This window comes from Rutilus rutilus (genome assembly GCF_951802725.1).
Source record: "Rutilus rutilus genome assembly, chromosome: 1".
NCBI lineage: Eukaryota > Metazoa > Chordata > Actinopteri > Cypriniformes > Leuciscidae > Rutilus > Rutilus rutilus.
In genome coordinates, this window is record NC_140209.1 from 5,984,995 (window position 1) to 6,009,599 (window position 24,605).

At 36.8% G+C, this 24,605-nt stretch overlaps 1 protein-coding gene across 1 annotated transcript in view; it reads right to left on the minus strand.

The window, feature by feature from the left end:
• The window catches only part of LOC311302558 (uncharacterized protein), a 56,658-nt gene extending 42,346 nt beyond the window's left edge, over positions 1 to 14,312 (minus strand). The window contains exon 1 of the mRNA XM_084428541.1: positions 14,089 to 14,312. Coding sequence (XP_084284667.1) covers positions 14,089 to 14,146 — 58 coding nt within the window. The 5' untranslated portion in view covers positions 14,147 to 14,312. The remainder of the gene's footprint in view (positions 1 to 14,088) is intronic.
• Between the last annotated feature and the right edge of the window lie 10,293 nt (positions 14,313 to 24,605).

Sequence of the window (24,605 nt, forward strand, 5' to 3'; positions counted from 1 at the left end):
GATATCACACCACTGCTAAGTATAACACACCGTTGCCATGAAAAACAGAGCGTTGCTATGGACACAGGATTCTAACCGTAGAGACGGAACGGACTATTTTCTTTAGCGGAAGCAATACAGTCATTTTTAAATCAATAAACTCCTTTTTAAAATCAATATTTTGTGTAAAATTATTGATTTATTTGGTAGGCAGCCATGTAATAAGCGGGATAATGTAGAGCGAGGCGGCTGTTATAGCGAATTCTACCCGTCGGGGTTGTATTCGCTATAACAACCACCTCGCTCTACATTATCCCTTACATAACATCTACCAGTAACTACAATTTCTATGGACTAAATGTATATGAAAAATAAAGGTCACATGGTGAAGCTGCTGCAGGAAAAGCACACAAGTAGGACTGGGCGATAAAACGATAACGATAATTATCGCGATATAATTTTTCTCGATAAAACGATAACAAGAGTTTGATAAATGTTCGATAATGTTTATGCGCCAAAAGCGGAACGAAACTCATTTGAACCGCGCACCACACGGACCGTTTATCCGCTCGGCTCAAAGTCCAAACAGCAGCGCAGCACGAGCTCACCAGAGCAGATACGTTTACTCTTATCGCTCTCGCTCACGAGATCCAGCGAGAAGCGCTTGAATTCAGCGAAGAGCACACACGTCTCCGTGATTTAAAGGCAGAACCAGTTTAAAGGCAGATGAAACAGCGCTGACAAACAGGAGAAACACTGAGCGCAACGATACTGTCAGAAGGGTTTTCCGTCAACAAATTCCCATCATTTACCATGGATTTACTGTAACATTAGCCTAGCAATATTAACTGCACCATGAAATGTGGGATATACATATTGAATTGTATTATATTATTAATGTAGACAATGTATTAAAGGACTGATGGAATATAATTACAGTATTTAATAATGTATTTAGGCTACTGTTTTTCATACAAATACCATAGAAACCATAAAGTTACATTTTGCCATGATGGTGAGGTTGTCATGATCTAAATGCATGATACTGGATGACCAATGGTTAAGTTTAATAAAACTCAAACAGTCAGAATATTACATTTGACCAAATAAAAATTAGCACATGCAGAAACTAAGAAATGAATTGTCCAATAAAGATATTTATTTTGTTAAGGAAAAATAACAAATGTTTGAATGTTCTACCTCAGATTTGTGAAATGTTCACCTGTTTGGCAAGTGTTTGTCCTGATATGTTCTGACAATAAAGAGTAGTTTAAACCCACAATTAACGCTCTGGTTTCTACAACTTTCACTTAGGAGCAAAAATCTGCCTTTATTCTTGAAAGAAATAAAGATTTGACTTTTATCGTGATAATTATCGATATCGACTGATATAAAAAAAATATCGTGATTTTTTTTTGGGGCCATATCGCCCAGCCCTACACACAAGCCAAACTAACTTCAAGATTCCAGATTTTGTTGCTCAGCACATAAAGATATAAAATAACTTACCATGATCTCAGACTGAGGTGATGTGGTTTCTCCACTGCATGGATCTTCATGTGTTGCTTTAGGTGAGTTTTAATAGAGAAACTCTTCCCACACTGATCACACGTGTGCGGCTTCTCTCCAGTGTGGATCCTCTCATGTGATCTCAGATGTTCTGATCGACTGAATCTCTTGTCACAGTGTGAACACTTGTAAGGTTTTTCTCCAGAGTGGATCATCTCATGTGATCTCAGATGTCCTGGATGATTGAATCTCTTGTCACAGTGTGAACACTTGTAAGGTTTCTCTCCAGTGTGGATCCTCTCATGTGTTTTCAGATGTTCTGATCGACTGAATCTCTTGTCACAGTGTGAACACTTGTAAGGTTTTTCTCCAGAGTGGATCATCTCATGTGATCTCAGATGTCCTGGATGATTGAATCTCTTGTCACAGTGTGAACACTTGTAAGGTTTCTCTCCAGTGTGGATCCTCTCATGTGTTTTCAGATGTTCTGATCGACTGAATCTCTTGTCACAGTGTGAACACTTGTAAGGTTTTTCTCCAGTGTGAATTCTCTGGTGCAGTTTTAAACCGTCCGCTGTAGTAAAAGTCTTCTCACACTCAAAGCACATGTACTCTCTCACACCTGTGTGAGTTTTCTCATGTCTATGTAAAGTTGGCAGCCGTGAAAAACTCTTTCCACACACAGAACATGAATGCGGCTTCTCCTTCATATGAACTGTCAGGTGTGACTTCAGGTCTGATGCACTAAGAAATGTTTTTCCGCATTGATCACATGAGAACGGCTTCTCTCCGGTGTGGATCCTCATGTGAACATTAAGAGTCTGCTTTTGTGGGAAACTCTTTCCGCATTGATCACATGTGAACGGCTTTTCTCCTGTGTGGATTTTCATGTGTTCTTTAAGGTGTCCTGATTGTGTGAAACACTTCCCACACTGATCACAATTAAACGGCTTTTCTCCGGTGTGGATTCTCATGTGACACTTAAGACGATGTTTGCATGTGAAACTCTTCTCACACTGATCACATGTGTACGGCTTCTCTCCAGTATGAACTCTCATGTGGACTTGAAGATAATTTTTTAATGTAAATCTCTTTCCACACTGATCACATGTGAACGGCTTCTCTCCGGTGTGGATCCTCATGTGAATCTCAAGATTTTGTTTAGTTGTGAAACTCTTTCCACACTGAGTGCAGGTGAAAGATTTCTTGGATCTTCTTTTCTTAAAAAAATTATTTTTAGTCTTTGAGCGACTCAAAGGTTTTCCTCCAGGTTGGACATGATGTTCCTCCTCCACTTCACTCAGTTCTTCACTCTCCTCGATCTCTTCCATCAGGTCTGAAATCAAAGAGAAAAATGATTTCATTTTCAGTACAACAAAACAATTCCAAGAGATATATGAAGTGAATAGACATAAAAGTGAACCATAATGTAACAAAGTAAACAAGTGCTATAAATATAACAATTTTTATGCCTTTTTATAAATTATACGTCCCTGAAAATTTACATGAATGAGGTACATTGATCTTCAATTATTATTTTTAAAACATTATATACAAATACCATATTTCACTAGTGAGAACTATTACATATATTTGATCAACAACAATTATATAATGTAATATGAATACATAAAAAAATATACAATGGTGTCATAATTTGGACACCAATTAGGGCTGTGCAATATAGCAATATATATATATATATATATATCACGATATAATGTTTCATATTGTTCGATAACAATAATTATTGACATTTTTTATAAACTTTTTCTTTTGTAAAGACGAGTAGAAAGTACACAACTCTTCATCCGATCTTTCTGACAATAATACTTTAGAACAATACTGCAAAGCACCATATCACATTCAACCAAGAAATCACGATTATCAAACCTCTTATAAAAATAATTCAACTCATTTGCTTTTGTCAGTTCATCTATGACATGCAAGGGTTTCCCTGTCCGTTTCATATTTGTTGCTATCCTCATTGAGTCCCATAGTTGTTTAGAGTGCACAGAAGAAGCAGTCGAACAACAGGAGAGAACATCAGTCTGTGAGTGTTTACTTTTCCCAGTAGATTTTAGCACGGCTCTTAGTTGCTGGGAAAGTTTGTTTTATTTACTGTGTTTTTCTCTGGTAAAACGCGCCCGCGTGGCTTTTGTTTGTGTGTCGTGACTTTTTTTATGCGAGTTTCGCTTGGCTAAATAGTAGGGCGTGGCCTTCTGTATTCAATAACGAAGTATTAGGCATGTATAAAATAGGTTAGTGCACCGCAGCAGCCCTCGTCTGAAGACCGAAGAGTGTAAAGACCAACGACTCTATCTGTGCGACTCCACCGAGCAAGGACACCGATAAGGCACTTGAGTATTAACTTCTTGTTGTTTATTAAATTTTCTTTTTCTACACAACTTTTCATCTGATCTTTCTGTTTGTGACCCCTCTTACACTATGCGTTTTCAAATCTCTACTATTACTAACATACATAAAGGGGTGGTTGAATATGATTTTACTTTTCTACTTTAGTTAGTGTGTAATGCTGCTGTCTGAGCATAAACAACATCTGCAAAGTTACAACGCTCAAAGATCAAAGCAAAGGAAGATATTTGCTTTTAAAGAAAAGGACTACAACAAACGGCTGACCTTTCACACCCGACAACGCGTGTCAGAGAAAAGAACAGAATCAGATATCATTTTTTTATAGAAAATTGTACTTTGCATATTATACTGTAAAAAAACCACATAATTAGTTGATTTTAGTTGATCATAACAAGAGATGAAATGGCATGAACATTTCATTTCATGATTATAGTGACAAATTATCACGTTATCACAGAATCCTGTTCAAAAAGTACTAATACTACACAATGAAATCAATTCACCAAGTTTTATGTCGAAAACCAGCAAATAACAAATAAAGCATCAATATGGACTTTTTGTTTACACAAACATTAAAATAATACCATTAAAAATGATAGCCAGTGTGCCACTGCACAAAGTGCAGAAACATGCTCCTGGTTGCTGGAGTTTTTGACACCAGCTCTACCCACCTCCTCTATCCAAGTCCATTTATTCTTTATGCCTTTATCGACAAGTTTGGTGTCTTCCCCTGGCTTAATAAAGTTGCACTCCATTACTTTGGCTATGTTTCGCGCTGCCAGTGTGGGAAACACATTCGTAGTGTATGTGAAACACAAAACAAATTCGCACGTGGAGTGACTGCTGAATCAATCTGATTGGCCAAAACCCAAGACCAGCCCCTACCCTATTACCGATTGGCTGAAGTAGGCTTACTGGTGTGGTTTAGTAAAAAAGCGCTTCTCAGATCTTGGGATAATTGTCAGATCACGCGAACCTGATTTTTTATATATTTTTTTTTCGCAGACACGCCTGTACACGCCGGAAATCCGGCGTGGCGCCGGAGTGCTATCAGGCCTGCATATTGCGCCGCGACGTGTCAACGATGGCCGCTTTGGCCAGGTGGTGTTTATAGCAGAGGGGGCGGAGCTTTAGATCCTAGAGAGCATTTGATTGGACAGAAGATGTGATGAGAAGCTGAAGTCAGCGGTGATGTCATAGAATTCCCTGATCCATTTTAGCGGAAGTGAGAGAGTTTTGAATTCATAACCTTAAGCCTAACATATTCATACGAAAAGCTAAAAAAACTTACATTCGGATTTCAGGAGCCCTTTAACTAAAACTATACACAAACTTAACAGGAATTATTCTGATAAGCGTTTTTTTTTTCATGAAACAATTATGTATTGAAACAGTGACATTTTAAGTTTGAAGGGAGTAAAGCCTGTGTTTATAGGCTAAGGAAATGTAATTTTGCTTGTGACCTACTTCAGTGCGATATGTTACCATATCATCATGCTTAAAGGTGGTATCAGTGATTTCAGGCCCAAAATAAAATGATCACATTCATCCAATCTTTCCTAACGATCCGCTAGCTGCCCGCCCCATAAGCATGCCGTCAAAAAAACACGTCTCTGTAGGCAGCCTAGGCTCTGAGATCTGCACACAAAAACTATTTGTTTTGGTTTTGAGTGGTTGGTGAAACCATTTGTTTTTGTGTGCAGATCTCAGAGCCTAGGCTGCCTACAAAGACGTGATTTTTTGACGGCATGCTTATGGGGCGGGCAGCTAGCGGATCGTTAGGAAAAATTAGATGAATGTGATAAAAAAAAAATTGGGCCTGAAATCACTGATACCACCTTTAACACTGAGAATTTGAAGAATTGTAATGTGATGATCAGATATCTAAATCAAAGAATATCATAGGTTAGAGCGGTTGGCGTGTGGATTTATATTTGACAGCAGATTCAGGTGTGAGTTAAAGCTAAAACTTTAAAGTTCAGGTACAAGTCCATGCAGTAGCTGTTTTAGGCATGGGCGAACTGGGCAATCGCCCGGGGCGGCATTTTTGGGGGGGCGGCACCGCCGGCACGCGCAGAAAAAAAAAATCTGCACCGCGAAGCGGGTTTCTATTATCTATCATTTCACTGTGTGGGGAATTGGCAAATTTGCGCCCCCTCTCAGCTGCAGGCGCCCCTGCTTGCTGAGAAGATGCCGCGCACAGAAGCTGTTTGTTTGAGAAGGGGAAAGGGGAGGGGGCGCGGAGGCGCGGGCGCGGATGACAGTTCACCTCTGGGTCTCTCCCAAATGGAACAGACAAGGGGGGGGGGGTCCATATAGTTATCGAAGTCAGTCACACCTCGACTTTCTTCCAAATAACGCACATTTCATTCATAATATTATAAATACGGGCCTCTATATTTCCTGCACATTTTTGTTTTTCTGAATGGTCTGAATGGCTAATAAAAATAGGTCATACAAAACGATTACTTGGTCACCACCACCAAGGTGAATTGGTTTAGTCTTGACTTCTGGTCGTAACCTATTTTTTACAGTCTATGGTCGTGACTCGTGAGCGTGAGTGACAGTTATGGGGGGATCAGGGGATCTGTTGATTGTGGATGTAGAGTGCCAAATAAGAGATGGACAAGAAAGGTCAAAGCCATTAGGTTCCCAATTTAGAAACGAGCGAAAGATAAAGGTATGCAACTATGTTTTCTCTATATGATTACGGTATCCATGTCATGAATGAAGGGGTAATATTAATTGGTGGGTATAACTCTTATTTGTTAGCCTTTTTGCTATGATTCTTGCTATGCTTAATAATAATTAATAATTCGAGCTACCCCTCGAAAGGGGTCTCGCCCAGGGTGTAATTCAATGTAGAACCGCCACTGAGTCCATGCACTTTTCTTTGTTCAATTTGCACACTGAACATGGGTTGGAGCTCATCATTTTGAACTCTCAAAGAGCACCGGATTAATAAATGTGTCTTTAAAGCTACACTGTGTGAATTTTTTTCCCCCCATCTAGCGGTGAAATTGTATATGACTACCCAGTGAATATTAGTTTCTGTTCCTTTCAATTCCGAGGGCGTTTTAACTCCTACGGTGGCCGTATTATTCCAAGATTAACATGGCTTCCAGTTATCGACTTCGTCCATGACAATAATAAACAATAATACGTCTAAAATTAATAAAACTACAGGACAGATGTCAGGAGGTTAACATCACCCTTGGAATCGGCTATCCCAGCATAATCAGATTAGGCTAATGTTACAATGTGTACAAAGAAAAAGCAATTAAAAATAAGTAAAATTTACAGTGTCTTTTTTATATACATCTTAAAAAAAATGCGCCTTTAAAACTATTCATCACCTGTGATCCGTCGCAGCACAGATTTATGTTACAAGGTAAACAATACTTTTTCACCATTGACGCGACGATGAAGTTATACTAGAGGTCCATCTGGCGTTATGCACAACCATGCTATGGTTAGACAAGCAACTATAAAACTTCTAATTTACACAAATAGGCTGAATTACCTGTCGAGAAGAAAGCGGGCAACTTCGGCGTCCGTTTTAAAATCTTTGCTCCTCATGAGCTCTTTCCATCTGGGAAAAGTTACTCCAATATTGACTTTGGTCTTGCTGATTTGCCTGTCGCGTTGACGTTTTAATTCTCTCTTTCAAATGTGAGTGAACACGCGCACACACACACACACACACACACACCACACTATCTTTCAAATCTGCCGGCAGTCGCAACTCGCGAGTAATCCCCCCCTCGCATTCGTCACGGTGTCACTGAGTGAAAAACGCAAAAGGCGAAGCTTGAATTTACAGGCATGTCCCTCTTTGGCTAATGTAGTTTCAAGATGGAGGGGCAACATGGCGACCGGCATTCGAACCCCTCACCCGTATGTACTTTCAATGGCAGATTATAAACTTACGAGAACGAGAACTTTATTACTTGAAAGAAGTAAATATACATTAATGAGCATATATTTTTGAAAGAACTAAGTGTTTTTTGCTAAGAATCAACTAAAAAAATTACATGTACAAAACTTTCTTCTGGGGGAGCATGCCAGTGTATATGACTTTCTACATTCAGACGAACACAAGTGGAGTTATATATTAAATAATATCCTGGGGCTCTTCCAAGCTTTGTAATGGGAAAGAAGAGTGGACATGATTTTGAAGCCCAAAAAGTAGATCCATCAATAATAAAAAAAATATATACACACCGGGGGTTTAATAAAGGCCTTCTGAAGCAAAGCGATGCGTTCGTGTAAGAAACATATCCATATTTAAAATTTTATAGAGCACAAACATGTTTACAAGAGAACAAATTTCTTCATTGATCTAGTCACTCAATTTAACTTTAAAAATGCACAAGATTTAAATTTAAAATGTACAAAATGTTCTTAGAAGAACCAATGTCCACCCACCACAGTCTCACTAAATCCTGTGGGAAACACTGTATACCAGGGCTGGACTGGCCATCGGGCATACCGGGCACTTTCCCGGTGGGCCGACGTGCTTTTTGGTCCGATACATCTCATACTCAAAAACATAATTGTTATTATTATTATTTTTTCTTCTTTTTTTTTTTTACGGCCCATAAACTTGTACATCGGCGGCCCATTCGTTTTGTTTTGTTTTGCTTAATTGGCGGCGCTGGGTTAGTGCCAGTGTAATGCACTGGTCAAAAAAACTCAGCGTTAGTTTTTTTCCCTGACAGACCGGCAAGTATAGAAATTGGTACAAAACTAATTCTTAAAGTTTCCTTTATTTTTTAGTGCATTTGTTTTACAAAATATGGCTATTACTGTCATTGGATTAATATTATAACTATTATTATGTAGTAGCCTAGGTGTAATGTAAATAGACACTGTAACTAAAAGAGGTTTCAATTTTTCTGTTTAATTTGCACACTGAATATGGGTTGGAGCTTTTAATTTTGAACTCTCAAAGTGCACCAGATTGATGAATTTAACATTAAAATGCACAACATTCTCTCACAGGGTGGCATGCCCCCGAACCCCCCTAGAAGACCCGGCGTCCACCCACCACAGATTTAACACACATCCTGTGGGAAACACTGGTATTGCTATGCCAACGCAGCTTATAGCTTGTTTTAGGATTCACCACTGTGGAGTATAGTTCAACTGTATTAATAAATGTCAAATTCTTACTTATTTCATCTGTTAACTCTCACTCGTTCCTATACTCCACTCATTACATGACATTAGTGGTTTTAAGGAATAGGAGTTGGTATGCATATATTTAAGGGCGTGCAAAGATCGTTGGTGTTGATGATCATATAGTGGGCCGGTCTCTAGTCAAAATGCCAGGGCCGATTTTTTGTCCCAGTATACCACAGCAAAATAAGTCTATAATAGTAATCTGCAGCGTGCATTTGTGTGAAGCTTTGATGCTTTTAATGAGAGCGAAATGAAACGGTCTGAATCAGAAACGGTTGCTGTGTTGTCAGTCTCTCCTCTTCCTCCAGCTTAACCACGTCCACTTCTGTAGCCTTTTTCAACACTTCATCTGGAAAGCTGTGTAAACATCTGCTAAGCATACTTTCAAGCAGTTTTGAAACGCGTTTTCTGTATGTTTAGGCTAAACTGCACATCAAATAGACCTGTTTGCATCATGTTAACACATAAACCCACATATTTTATAAAGACGTCTTACTTAAACTTAACGAATAGATGTCATATTCCTTAGTTAATCTGACAGTTTTGTGAGCCGTCGTGTTCATGCTACTATAGCAGATATCAAGCAGATCCTCAGGAGAGAAGCATGATCACGCACGGATGGGATGAGTGATGGAATTTATTCTCTTTTATTACACGGCTCTGTGGAATACTTGATTCTGATTGGTAAATATCGACATCCAGCGGTATATTATTCCCAGATAACAACCGCTGAGAACAGATACCGCAGGCTCATCCAGGTCACTGTAGTCAGCAGTGCTAGGAATGTTTTTTCTTTGTGGAAGTTTTGCGTTTGGTGAGCTAAATAAAGCATTAAAACTCAGTCAAATCAATATTTTGTGTAGTTCTTTAATTATGCTGTCGGGGGTTATTTTGAGAGAACGTCTGGCTGGATGTACATTATCCCTTAGGAGTAGTATGAGGCAAAATTAGCAAAAACACACCGCAAGCGTGAATGCTCAAAGACATGAATACCGTAGGCAACAAAATATAACAGTGTTTCACAAAAAGTAACTATGTTAATGCAAATAAAAAATACTAAGCATAATTGCAACACTCCATCATGTAAACACATCAAGAAAATGTGTGTTGTGTGATATAAAGTCTTTTTGGTACAATCATGCCGTGTCATTGAATAAGATTGAACCATACGGTAACTGGGTCATTCTATGAAAATGTCCATTTTTCTGTCCCTAGCCTTTACAGAAATATTACACTTAAAAAACACTTTAGGGTTACAATTTCTTTACATTTTAGAATAAAACAATATGTTATTTGAACAATTACACCTTCTTGAGCCATCAATGTGGCAATATTTGATTTTTATTAATTATATGGAATTCCAAGCACCACAGAAGTGCTCGTCCCCACAGTCATGTACAGAGGGGAAATGCTTTATTTTCAGGTCAATAACAGATTTTTACACCATTTAAAATGCAATAATGTATACATAACTATCAAATATATTATGTAAATGATATATATATATAAAAAAAAAAAGCAGAATAAATATTATAAAATTTATAATGAAAGTAGTGGTCCCCTGGAGTTGTGTCACTGGTGTTACCGTTAAACAAAAATCTCTTATTTTGAAATAAAAATCACACTGATGACATCACTTGACTTTCTTCTTCCAATTTCCTGAATATCTATGAAGAAAAGCCCATGCTAGATCCACTGTCTCTTTTCAGTTATCAGAAATCTTCTCATTTATCTCATGATTTCATATGAAGCTTTTAATGGAGTCACTGGTATGACCTACTTTACTGTTAGGTAATTGTAAAAAACTAGAATACAAATAGATTAAACTACTTGATTTAGTTAGTATGTCATGATTAACAAGATGTGGTTTGTTACCTTGCAGCAGCCATTTTGTAAAATTAATTTTTCATGAAAATTGTCACTGGTTTTCCATTTTTTCCACTGGTTCATTGTCACTGACTTCCATTTATAGATAAACTTTATCGTGTCACTGTCTTTTTTCTGTCACATTAAATGCAATGTCACATGTGACATAGTAATAATGTTACATCCATTTAATTCTGCTACACTCAAAAGTTAAGATTTAAAGGATTGCATCATTACGTGATTTTAACTGGTTTTCAAATATTTTCATTGTTATAGCAAATAGATGGTAGCGCAGATGAACTAACCTCATTCAAGCACACTTTTAACAAACCTGATTAAAATAAATAAAACATAATCTCCTTATTTGTTGCATTATTATTATTTTTCGCTAACTCTGACTTCATGTGCTGAAAAAAATTAGAAATAATATTTCATAAAAACCTTTAATATTGCCAAAGAAGTAAGGTAACACCAGTGACAAAAAAAATGGTACATGCGGTCTTTAAATAAATGTACAAAGAATATAAAAAATCATTAAGCTGTCATTTATGCGTATTCATAAAGTCAAAATCGCAATCTAATAATGTGGTGTAAGTTTAAATGTTAGAAAAAAAAATCAATTTTAAGACATCTTGCCTTAAATGAGACCCGAGAGCTTGCCTGGTGTGCATTTTATAATTGTTCTTGCTATTTGGGATAAGTTGGACCTAATAAGTATAATAACTAAAATTTGTTTTTGTACTGGAAGTAGTTTTTGCAGAAAATGATGTCCTCATGCGAGGACAGTGGGTCTATGTTTTACCATTAAGATGTCCTCATGCAAGGACAGTGGGTCTATAATTTACCATTTTACTAGCAATTATGTGAAGTGTCAGTACAAATGAAGTGATAAACACTTGACAAAATCTTTACTATTATATATTATTATTTACTATTATAAAATTTTATAATAGTACTGGTAATGGCCAGCAGGGAGCAGTAGAAGGCCACTTATTGGCTCACTTTCATTTTGAAATTCTTGATTTTTACCAGTTTTCTGCACTACAGCAAACCAGTTTTTCCATGTTAACTCAATAATTCATGCTTACACACACACACACACACACACACACACACACACACACATACACACACAGACAAATGTTGTTTTTTCAATGCTATTGTGATCCGTCTAAAAATTCCCAAGTTTAGCTAACCACATGGTAGAATAAATAACGTAATATAGTCCCAATGTCCTCAAACGAGTACTTCACATTTACTGATGTCCTGGAGTGCTACTATTACTAAAATATGTCAAATTTTAATCCCCATATGATGATGGAGACAGTATTGTACATAAATACATTTGTTTCATTCATATAATTTGAATAGATTTTTTACCTGGGTCATTTTTCTTTCGGGAAGTGTTTTGCTGATATTTTGCTGATTTTCCAGCCATTTTCTTCTCACTGACATTGGTGTAATGTTGTTATATCACCACAAGATGGTGTGGGCAGTGTCCCTAAATGTGGCCAACATGTCTAAGATTTACAAATTTGACTATCATTGTGTCAAGAGGCAAAAATGTAATGTCCTCATATGAGGACGCAGGGACTCAGGAGGATACCAAAAATGGACGTTTCTGTAGAGTGAGCCTAACTGATGATGTTAATCAAACAAATATTATATCTTAGACTGCTATTCAATCACATTGAAACTTAAAACAACTTATATAACCATTAAGAGTACAAACATACCTTAAAGGAGAGTAGTAAGAGGCAAAATAAGCAAAACAAGTGCTCTCTCACTCCTGCATGGACAAACACACGAATGAAGAGATAGACAGATCACGATTAAAAGCGCCAGTTTCAACGAGAGAGTTCGCTAATTACACGGATACACGTCTTGAAGTATTTATCAACAATGTTTTAACACGATGTTCACTCTGATAAAGTTACAAGAGACGGTAAATAGCACATGTGTATGAGAGAGAGAGTGAAAGATACTGTGCTTCCCGTGATCCCGTCTGCTTCCACAGTGAGACTAAAGCCTGTTTTATGCTTCTGCGTCGAATCGACGGCGTACCCCCGCAGACCCCTCTGCGTCGCCGCGAACCCCTCTCCAACCCCTCCGCCGTAGCTCGACGTGCACCTCCAAAAAATTGTAACTACGCGTCGAGGCGACGCAGACCGCAAGGGCTGTGATTGGTGTATGAGAGCAGAGAGCAAGACTGAACATTTGCATCCTCGTGATTCAGTGCACTATTGTAAATAGTTCATTTTCTTAGATAATGTTTTATATTACGGTTAACTTATATTGTGTTTCAGTTTTATATTGTGTGTTTCTTGTACCTATTACTCTTATTTATTTTTTTTATTGTATACTTAAACCTTTGCCCTTTGTTCTTGGCGTGCTTTTTTACTCATTGCACATTAATAGATCAATGGTTGTTTTGAAAAAAAGTTTATTTACATTTGTTGTTCAAGTCGATTAGCTCCAGCTGCAACAACCATAGACGGGCAACAACACTCTCTCTCTTTCGCTCGCGCGGAACCAGCGCACGGAACCAAAACAAACTAGCAAAGAGATTCGCGAACCACACCCCACCTAGCGTTCTGGCGGTGAAATGCACCGCGATGCAATGCAACCCGACGCAGAACCATAAAACAGCCACGACGCCGTAGGAGTGACGACGTAGCTACGCCGTGGAGTTGACGCAGAAGCATAATGAGGCCTTAAGCGCGAATGCTTAAAGGGGAAGACGAAGAGAAAGCACAACGGCAGTTCTCTCTTCTCGCAGTGGATCTGACACCTGTGAGATCAAAGACGGATATTCACGCTTGTGCACGGTGTTGCTAATAAACTGGATGTAATTTGAGTCCAAATATGTGTTTATCAATAATTTTTCCTTTAATACAGACATGTTTTTATATATATATTTTTTTTTTTATTATTATTATTATTATTTTTTTTTTATATAAAACTGTCACAACTGTCACACACTGAATAAAGAGGTTGTTGTTCATCTCTGCATCTCTCAGACCACATGAGAGAGCCGTGACCAGAGTCATTATCCACAAATACAAAGGAACTATTGTATCTTCAACTGCTGCTGGAGAACAAGCCGCTGGCTAGACATAGTTTCTAACATGAATGTTCTTCAGCATCATGAATGAATGAAGAATAAACACCAACCTCTTTGTTCTTCAGGATCTTCAGTGTGTTTCATTCTGCAGGGTTCTGGATCACTCATGTTCTCTCTGTCCTCTTTAATAAACTCAGTCTTTGCAGATTTCAGCTCTTCCTGATGCTCTGATGCTCGTCTTCACTTGTAGCTGATGGGGATTTACAGCATTTATTGGAGAATTGCAGTGGGAGGAGCTTCACTGATGATGTGACTGCAGTGGGAGGAGCTTCACTGATGATGTGACTGATGTGGGAGGAGCTTCACTGATGATGAACTGTAGTGTGAGGAGTTGATCTGCCAAAATCAAAAATATATAATATCGCACTATGGAGTTGCTTGGGAGCTGGGAGCTTTAAACCTAAGAACTTTAAAGTGGTTTGAAGTTTATGACAGATAGATAGATAGACAGACAGACAGACAGACACACACACACACACACACACTAACTCGCTCACATACACACACACACACACACACACACACACACACACTCACTAACTCGCTCACACACTCACTCAGACACACACGCACACTCAGTTTATGAGTTTAGAGTTTATAAGTTTATAAGTGTACGAGTTTTTGAGTTTAGAGTTTATACATTTAAATGAGTTTAAAAGTTCAGAGTTTATTAATTTAGCTATAGAGTGAAATCATAGAGTGACATTTTACCATTTGCATGTGTTTTTAAGTCCTGTCAGTTTAAACATCAAGCCAAGAACAAGACTGGAACTCACGCGCTGTTTTGAGCGCGCACACAGAGCCACGCAGACACGTATAGTAGTATAGTATATTATTAGTATATAGGCTATACAATAAGTCAAAATGCCTGTTTTGGCAAGTATCCTCATAAACACTGAACTGTTGAGAAAGAAAACCGATATTGTCTGTGCAATTGATAGCAGCCTAATATACCAACAGCTGTTTGGTACCACCACCAATGTTAATCAAACAGCAAAGAGAATAACTTTCATTTAACATAGATAAATTGTATTAATTACATGAATTATATTTCATTTATACAGTGAAGAAGAGTATAGTCTTATTTTACATTTGATTGTTCAATATCTGTACCTGAATACAGATAGCACTACTTGTTTCATTGATGACGACAGCTTGATAAGTGTGCCGCATAAAGTGTGAGTAGGCCTATACCAAGCAGCATCTCCAGGTGCTCCCATATATAACCATGTTATAGAAAATATATTACTAAAATAGAAAATCGTTATTTTAAATTGTAATAATATTTGAATTTTGTATCAAAATATTACAGCGTTGGTTAGTATAAGATATATATTTTAAAGTATTTAAAAAATTTAATATTCAAAATTTTGGCCATTAGCATTAAGATTTATGTTTTTGAACCCCATCTGTGGGGTGGTGAAGTCACAGACACATCCTTAATGATTGTGCAATATGTTTTTTTTATAAAACAATAAATAACAATATATAACTATATATATATATATATAGACATATATATACACATAGGCTATATATATATAATAAAGTAACAAACAATGTAATAATATATAAAAAACAACATATATATATATATATATATAGTAAACAATGTAACAATATATTAAAAAAACATATATATATATATATATATATATATATATGAAGAGTTCAGATGCAAAAGCCTCTAAATGCCATCTGAAATTTTCTTATAAAATGATCGTTTTTATCAAGCTTGTATATTTGTATATATATATTTGTATATATAAGTTCAGTAATTTCACTTAAATTACAAATAATAGGTAATCTTCATTGTCATTTAAGTGAAATTATTGAATTTAAATATACGAGCTTGATAAAAATGATCATTCTATAAGAAAATTTCAGATGGCATTTAGAGGCTTTTGCATCTGAACTCTTCATATATATATATATATATATATATATATATATATATATATATAGTAAACAATGGAACAATATATCAAAAAACAATAATGAATATACTGAACAAAAACATCTGAATAATAATAAACATTATATAACTAATTACTTAAACATACATAACTTACAACTTACTAACATAAAAAAAAACTATTTACATTTTTAAAACTGTTCCGATTTTTATTTAAAACTAATAATTCTGTAATTTTTGTGCACCAATGTAATCTTCATAGGCAGCTCGCTAATTATTGCTTCTATTGTACCGTAGTACAGCTGCTGTGGAATTTGAAAAATGTGGCAGGAGTTTTCCACCTCAGTCACCCCCAGTACCTCGATCTCCTCTTCAGTTGGTTCGATCTCTTCAATCTGGATTCATAAAAAATTTTTTTACAGATTACTAGTGCAAGTGTGTGTTAGATAAGGAATGAATGTGTTCCAATCATGAAAAAAAGAATATAGATAGATAGATAGGTAGATAGATAGGTAGATAGATAGATAGATAGATAGATAGATAGATAGATAGATAGATAGATAGATAGATAGATAGATAGATAGATAGATAGATAGATAGATAAGTGCTCCCTCCATAGAGAGACGTCAAGAAGGGTTTCCCCACACCTCAGCTTGAGGTCTCGAATCGGGACGTCCATCCTGGTCATCCTTGGTTTCTGTAGCTGCAAAAAATAAAGCACAGTGGTTTAGTACAATAACATGTACAGTATCTCTTAATTTATAATGCCATATTAAAAAAAAGAGCGGATGAACATACAGACAGATAGATAAATACATAGATATCTACTCACTTTCTCCACCTTGCAACAGTTTTTTATTATATGAGTGTCCCTCCTCAAATTCAGGAGTAGGACCATTCTTCTTATGCAGAATGGCCCTATTCCCATCTGTGAGGGCACAGAATGATGCATTTTCAAATTGTGAGCCTTTGCTCACAAATGAGACAGCTGTGGTAATACATGTGTCCTAACACATTTAACTGACACTTTATCAGGTGTCGCGTATGGATGGGCCATTCTGGGGGTAAGGAAAAACATAACAGATATCTTAGTAAAAAAAACAACAACAACAATTATAGCTATTATTATGACCATTGACTTTTCTAAATGCAAATACTGAGAAGATGTCTAAAAGTCAGTCAAAAAATATACTTAGGCCTACTTTTGATGATATTTTTGGGGCGTGTTCTTTAGCAGCTGTTGACAAACAAAGCAAAGAAAATACAAAATATTACTGAATGAGTCAAATATTGTGTATGCACGTTTAAAATACATTGATTTGCATTAATAATAATATTATGAATTTTCATTCTTGTAATTAATTATAATTTGAATGTGATTTCTGACATTTCCTCTTTTTTCCTACATGTTTTATTTTCATTGTAAAAATGCATGGTTGATTAATCAAAAGATAAAAGATTCATGAGCCTATAATTATGAAAAAATATTATTTATTTATTATCAGTAGTAGTAGTATATCAGCAGTAGTAGTTTAACTATAGCTCTCTCAGCGTGTGTTACGACTGCTCCGAGACACGAAGGTTGAGGATCCAAATGCAGCTTTATTAAGGGGTAATCCAAAGACGAAATCCAATAAACAGGCAACGGGTCAAAACACAAGTAGACAGTCCAAACAAACAAAACAAAACAAAACAAAACAAAACAAAACAAAACAAAACGACCAGGGAAAAATGCTCAGAAGTGCAGTGCAACAACATACAAAACTTCGCAGTGAGTGAATGAGTGAATGAGTGATAAATAGGCTGAGACTAACAGGGTGATGAGACACAGGTGAATGCAATCAGTGCTGATGAGTCCGGGCAGTGAGTTCTGGGAAATGTAGTTTGAGAGTGAACATGACAGTCTGGTGTGGAGTGCCCTCTGGTGGCTCTCAAGGGCACTCCAGCTGGTGACCGTTACAGCGTGTGTGAGAGGGAGCTTGTGCGCTTACAGGCAAGCCCTTAGCGCAAATGACGTCACGCATTTATAACTGAATTAACGGTATTTACACAAAGACATTGTTTGAACAATAGGCCTACATTTAGAATGACGTCACATATATATAACGGAATAAACAACCATTAACGATATTATTATGCAAATGTTTAGGCCTAAATGTACCACATTTACCAGGCAAAAAGGCTGAAAAATGGAAAAAAGCTGGTGTGACCTTTGCTTTTTATTCGACCCGGTTTGTCCCACCCTTCATTAGCACACACACTCGAAATGTGGATGACAGCCGACTTTATTTCCCTGCACACAGAGCAGTGAAAGAGAGGAGATGGTAAATCGTGCACACGTGTTCTCGTATCGTAAAATTACATTTTTGGAATTGAAAGTATAAAACTGTAACGATCTATAGCAGATATTCATCCAATTCATTACTTAGACATTACTAAAATGTATTTCATAAAAATAATGTTTATTACACAATACTGTGATCAAATTCTCTAATGCTCCATGGTCTTGTACACACACAGAAAATGGGTCTCATTCATGAAACATTCGTAAATATACGAGTAAATATGTGAGTGATTTGCGCGTAAAGAGACATTCCCAAAAATTCTTCTCCTGATCCACAAATACTTAGTAAACGTCAGATTTGATAGTGAAATGTGTGTTGGTGTTAATGAATTCCAATCAGTCATAAATGGGACGCGCGTGCACGCTCATTCTTAATTACCATAAATCCCACCCATTAAATCCGACTGACAACTATATATGGGCATCATATTATGACACGAAACGAAGGATTTCAACATGTCTTCTCAAAAGCGAATGAAGAAGAGAAATTTCTCAGATGCAGAAATTGAAGTTTTACTATCAGAAGTTGATTCAAAACGCCACATTTTATTTTCAAGCGTATACATAGTGGAGTATCAGGTCCTAAAAAAAGGATTTTTTAGGTAATACCTAAATGCTTTAGGTAAAAATGCTTGGCAGCATATTACAGATGCAGTTAATGGAGTTTCATCTGTTAATCGAACAGTCCCAGAAGTGAAAAGAAAATGGTTCGACATGAAGCTTGACTGCAACACTTGTAACTTGCGCCGCGGACTTGTAAAAAAAAAAAAAAAAAAGAAAAAAAAAAAGAATAAACAGCTTGAATATAATAAATAAAAAAATAAAAAATAAAAAAAGACTTGCGGACTTGTGTTCCGTTTGCAGATGCTATTACTGGCTCTCGTAATAAAAGTAAAAAGAAAAACCGTATGTAATTACTATATATATATTTTCAAAATGCTGTGTAAATATGTACCCTATTACGGTGAATTAAAAGGCAGCCTTATTAATGAGCAAAACGTTCGGATGTTAAACGCACTATTTACGCGTGGCTGGGACCAGGTGTAGATTTATTTCGTACCAACAAACATTTGGGAAATACGAACATTTTAATGAATCCGAAAATTTACGCCAGAACCACTTTACACATGATTTACACAAAAAAATCGTTCTGCTCGTGTTTCATGAATGAGACCCATTGTGTTTTTTCAGCGGCTCTTCAGTGGTTCTTTGGGGTTTAAGGATAAAGCACCGCTGCCACAAAGAACCCGTTAAACCCCTGTATAATTCTTTAAAGGCTCTCTAACTCTCTATTAGTCTCTTAGTGTAATTTGGGAAATGATAAAAAAAATGACATTAAAATACACTGTAAAAAAAAAAAAAAACATAAACTGGCAGCACATGGTGTTCATCAATTACCATTAATGCAATAACTGTTAAAGATCACACAAGCGACACAATTTCTAGTGAAGCCCTGTATCGGGGTGTGTATTGGTTTACTTGAGTCACGTGATCGACGACAAACGAAGCCTCACTTTCTGTCCTGTCACGTGCGCGTTTCGCTTTGGGTGTCAGAAGGCTCAAACTCCAGATCGTATTTAACGAGTCATTGTTGCCTCAGTCTGGTTGATGGGTTTGTGAGGAGAGTGCTGTACTTTGAAAGTTAATCAATATATTACATAAATATAAATAACCAAAATTAATTTTTCACCACTTAGGCTATTATTTTTTGTTGTTGTTCTGTCTTTTTGTTTTTGTAAAATCTTTGCACTTTTGGTTATTTTAGGTAATTTGGTGTTGGTATTTGGGTTTAGGGTGGGATTAGGGGAGAGGGGATAGGGTGTTGGTGTTGTTTGGTGAAGGGTTTGTATTTAGAGCAATGGCAACAGCCAAAAAAAAAAGGAAGTACCATGTGAAAGAGTGTTCTCTAAGGCTGGGTAAGTACTGTCTAAGAGGAGAAATAGACTCAGCCCCAACACTGTGAAACAACTTTTATTTCTAAATAAAAATATTTAAAAACTTTATCACCTTTCTGTCATTCCTAACATAAGCAATATCAGTAACAAGTGTCATAAGCACATTTAATAACAGATGATCCTATCAGACAATGTCCTAGAGACAGAGAGTAGGCCTACATTAAATCTTATTGATTTATATAAGCTTATATTATATTTTATTGTCACACTTTAATGGTAAAGTTAATTTATTTAATGAACAAATCAAACACAAACATGTAAGGCTTTTATTTGTACACATAACATTGAAACTATGGAGTGTGTTGTGGTTGCTTCATCTGCCAGAGCTTTTAAAACAGGCTTCTGGCTGCTTTATTTTAAATAACCACCAGGTGGCGCTGTTCTCGGCCAGTTCTCGACACTCTCGAAGCTTTGAATCTGTTCCTGAAACAGTCAGGGGAAAGCCTCAGTGATTCATGAGGCTTCATTTCCCCATCTCTACCATAAGAGTCTGCTGTGGGGGGCCTGGAATATGTCCTTATAGGGGGCAAAAAGTTGAGAACCACGTTATCTTCAGGAAATACACTGTACTCTGTAAAAAAAAAAAAAAAAAAAAAAATTACAGAAAATAACTGCTTTTTTTTTCAGGTTGTTTTCTTTTATCTTAAATTGTTGTCAAAACTCTGTAAAATTATCTCTAAACTCGTCTGTTTTAAATATTATGACATTAATGACAGTTACTATTTTATACAGAACAAATAGTGTATTTTTATACAGTAGCCTACTTTTCTGTTTTCCTAAATTACATTCAAACGTATGTAAAATTACAAATATAATCTGTAATTAATACAATAACGAATTAGATGATAAGTTAGATGATAAAACAGTCAAATGACTGGCAGCAACGGCTACCAAACAAAAACCTTAAAATTACAGTAAAATCTCCTTCTGAAAACACGTCACATCACATGACATTAAACACTAACATATCTCTCTAGATCTCAGCAACTTGACTTATTTCAGTCCAGTTTGACTTTATTTCTTTCATACAAACCTTCTTATTGAGAATTTATTGAAAATAATTAAGTTTATCAGCCTGATAATGAAACATATGGAATGGAACTTTTATTTTGAAGTGGTGAGCCACCATCACATAAACCATAAAGTAAATGAAAATTTTGTTAATTCACAAAATTAATATCATCAATGACAATATAAGCCAAACATAACACAAAGTACTTAGACCATTCTTAAGAGAAGAATGAAAAATATGAAATAACAGAATGACAACAGCCTATTTTAAAACAAATCAACATATACAATATATTAATGTTGTACCATATTACTATAACAGATCAAAGATGGTAATAATTAATTGTAGTAATTTAATATAGAATGGTTATTAGCTAAGGTGTTTCTATTAACTCTGGTGCATCAAAAGCTGGTGTACTAATGCCTCTCCTAATAAAACAGTGTGTATGTGTGTTTCAAGTGCTCAACAATGGCAGCTTTACAAAGATTCTTACAGCTGGAGCACAGAAGGCGACTGAGAAGTCAATCAGTTTATATAAATGCCCACATAAGGACAAATTTGACCCCTCTTGACTCACCATCTAATGATGCAATTTTAAGAAAATTCCGTCTTCCAAGGACCAAGATCCTTGAATTATTTCAGATAGTGAAACCACACCTTCAGAGGGCAACAAGAATAAACTAGGCCTTAAGTCCAGAGGTGCAGTTGTTAGCTACACTGCGTTATTTTGCTGTTGGAAGTTTTATGGAGGTGGTGGGTGATGGCCTGGGGCTCAGCAAGTCTTCAGTCAGCAAAACTGTGACAACAGTAACACCTTTGCTGTTACAGCTGATGAAGAGCATCCTGGTTTTCCCCAAAACTCCTGAGGAAATACAGCTGGCCAATCAACAATTCTATGATATTGACAACATCCCCAGAGTGATTGGCATCATTGATGGCACCCTAATCCCAGTATTAAGCCCTAATAAATGAGCCCTTGTACATTTGCAGGAAGGGCTATCCAGCCATTAATGTTCAAGTAGTGTGTGGATCACCAGGGAATGTTCACTGACATGGTGCCAAAATGTCCTGGAAGCACACATGACTCTTTTGCATGGGCCAATTCTGCAATTTGCCAGATGGCTGAAGAAGGTGGCTTTGGTGATAGCTGGCTCCTGGGAGACAGTGGATATCCTCTTGACACCTGTGCAGCATCCAGCCTCCATTGCAGAGGAAAGGTTTAATCAGGCCCATGGAAGGACACGCTCTATAGTGGAGAGGACTATAGGACTGTGGAAACAACGTTTTCGCTGCTTCAGCAAGTCCAGTGGTGGCCTGAAGCTAAACCCCACCAAAAGCTGTTCTGTTATTGTGGTTACTGCAATTCTCCACAACATTGCAGTCAGGGAAAATGTCCAGCTTCCTGAGGAGGAAGTTGGTGCCGTTGGAGCCGATGGTGAGGAAGATGCTGTTTCTGATGATGATGATAATGATCCTTTGAACCCACATCAAGGCAGAATGCATCCTGCAGGAGCAGAAGTCAGAGAACTTTTAATTCAGAATATGTTTGGATGGTAGGCTAATATTATACAGTTTGGATACTGTGTTTTCTATTATTTGTTTAATTTAATCTGACATAACTTGTGTTAATAAATAATGTTGTTTAGCTATGTTTCCCCCCAGCAGACTTCACTTAAATACTTTTGCAAACAATAAATATGTATTTGTTTCTTATAACGCCATGAGAATATTATATTCTACTACACAAAACTGCTTATTTATAAAAAATTTCTTAATTCATTGACTATATATAAAAAAATACTGTGGTTTGAGTGTGTAATATTTTAAATAGCCTAATATGTAAATTAGCCTACGTTTCCTTAGCGCTAAGCACTGCATATGTTGCGTATATGTGTAGGCTACAGTACAGATACAATTTAATATTTAAGGGTAAACCCCTAAAATAATTTTTGTAAAATATTGTTATATGACAATTTGTCTTTGGGAATTTAACAAAGCTACTCACTTGCACACTCACCGTTTCTTCGCACAAACGAAACCAAGGCTGCGTCCCAACCGGCATAAATAACCCTTTCGGAGGGCACTTCGAAGGGAGAATAATTGCGATCGTCACGCTCTTATATCGTTTCAAATAATTTGTAATAAAGAAAGTAAATTGTGTAAAACCTGAGCACCTCGACTTTAAGTCATCCAAATCACTTAAAGTGGATGGTGAAAGCTTCGAAAGAAATAGGCTATAGGGTCGATAGCTCTGAATAGCACACATCCCAGCTGCTGCGAAATCAATGACGTCGACACAACAAACTAACAAGGAACTGCTTCTAACCACAGGTCAAGAGCTGTCGTTCCAAACACACAAGTTTGCGATGTTCGTTTGAACTATGGTTTCGGGAAACACCAAATCGTTGGACTATGTTAGTAACGACGGAACTTGCGAGCATAGTTGGCCAACGATGCTTTCGGGAAACGCACCCCTGGACTGCTACAAGGGCAGACTAGTGTAATATTGTGATGTGTTTTGGGGTCCCGTTAACGTTTAGTTTGCAATATCAACTTTATTTCGTAGTAATTTATAAGGCGAAATGGATGCAGACGAAAGCAGCGAAATGAAACGAAACCGAAACTAAACACAAAATGGGCGATTTTACGGCGATAATCAAAAGTAGAGAGCTATTTTGAAATCAGACTTTGTTTGGAATGACTAAACGAATAGATTTTTCTAAAAAAACGCGTACGGCAGGACATGTTGAGTGCGACACAGTTTGGCTTGAAGCATGCAGTCATAAGCAGGCCAGTGCACCGACCGCCATTTTCTGTCAGCCGTAAACAAAGTTAATCTACACTACCCTACCGTAAGATAGTAATTAATGCATAATTATGATTTTTATTATGAAAAATATAACCTAACTGTAAGACACTGCGTAACAGTGAAGTTATTGTACAGTGAATATTTTTCATAACACAAAAATCATACAAATTATGCAAAAATACATGGGGGGTGGGGGTTCAGCCATGTTATTGAACTTTAATACATAAAGTAATACATCCTTTCCATTTAGCTTTTGGCCCGCAACAATAGAATAATAACAAACAAATAACATAAATATAAATATATATTATAACAAACAAATCCCAGATAGCACACGTACGTCTGGCCGATGTCAGAGAGCGTTTGCTAATCGGCAATATGTCGCCCCGACGTCGGCATCTGATCGCAAATGATCTCCGGCCGATGTTTGAACGATGCAAAAGCTGTAAATCCCGGCCGCTCTGCATGGGCTTTATAGTCCCTTTAATTATAGGCCGAACCTTTCGGGCTACTCCTTTACATTAGACACCAT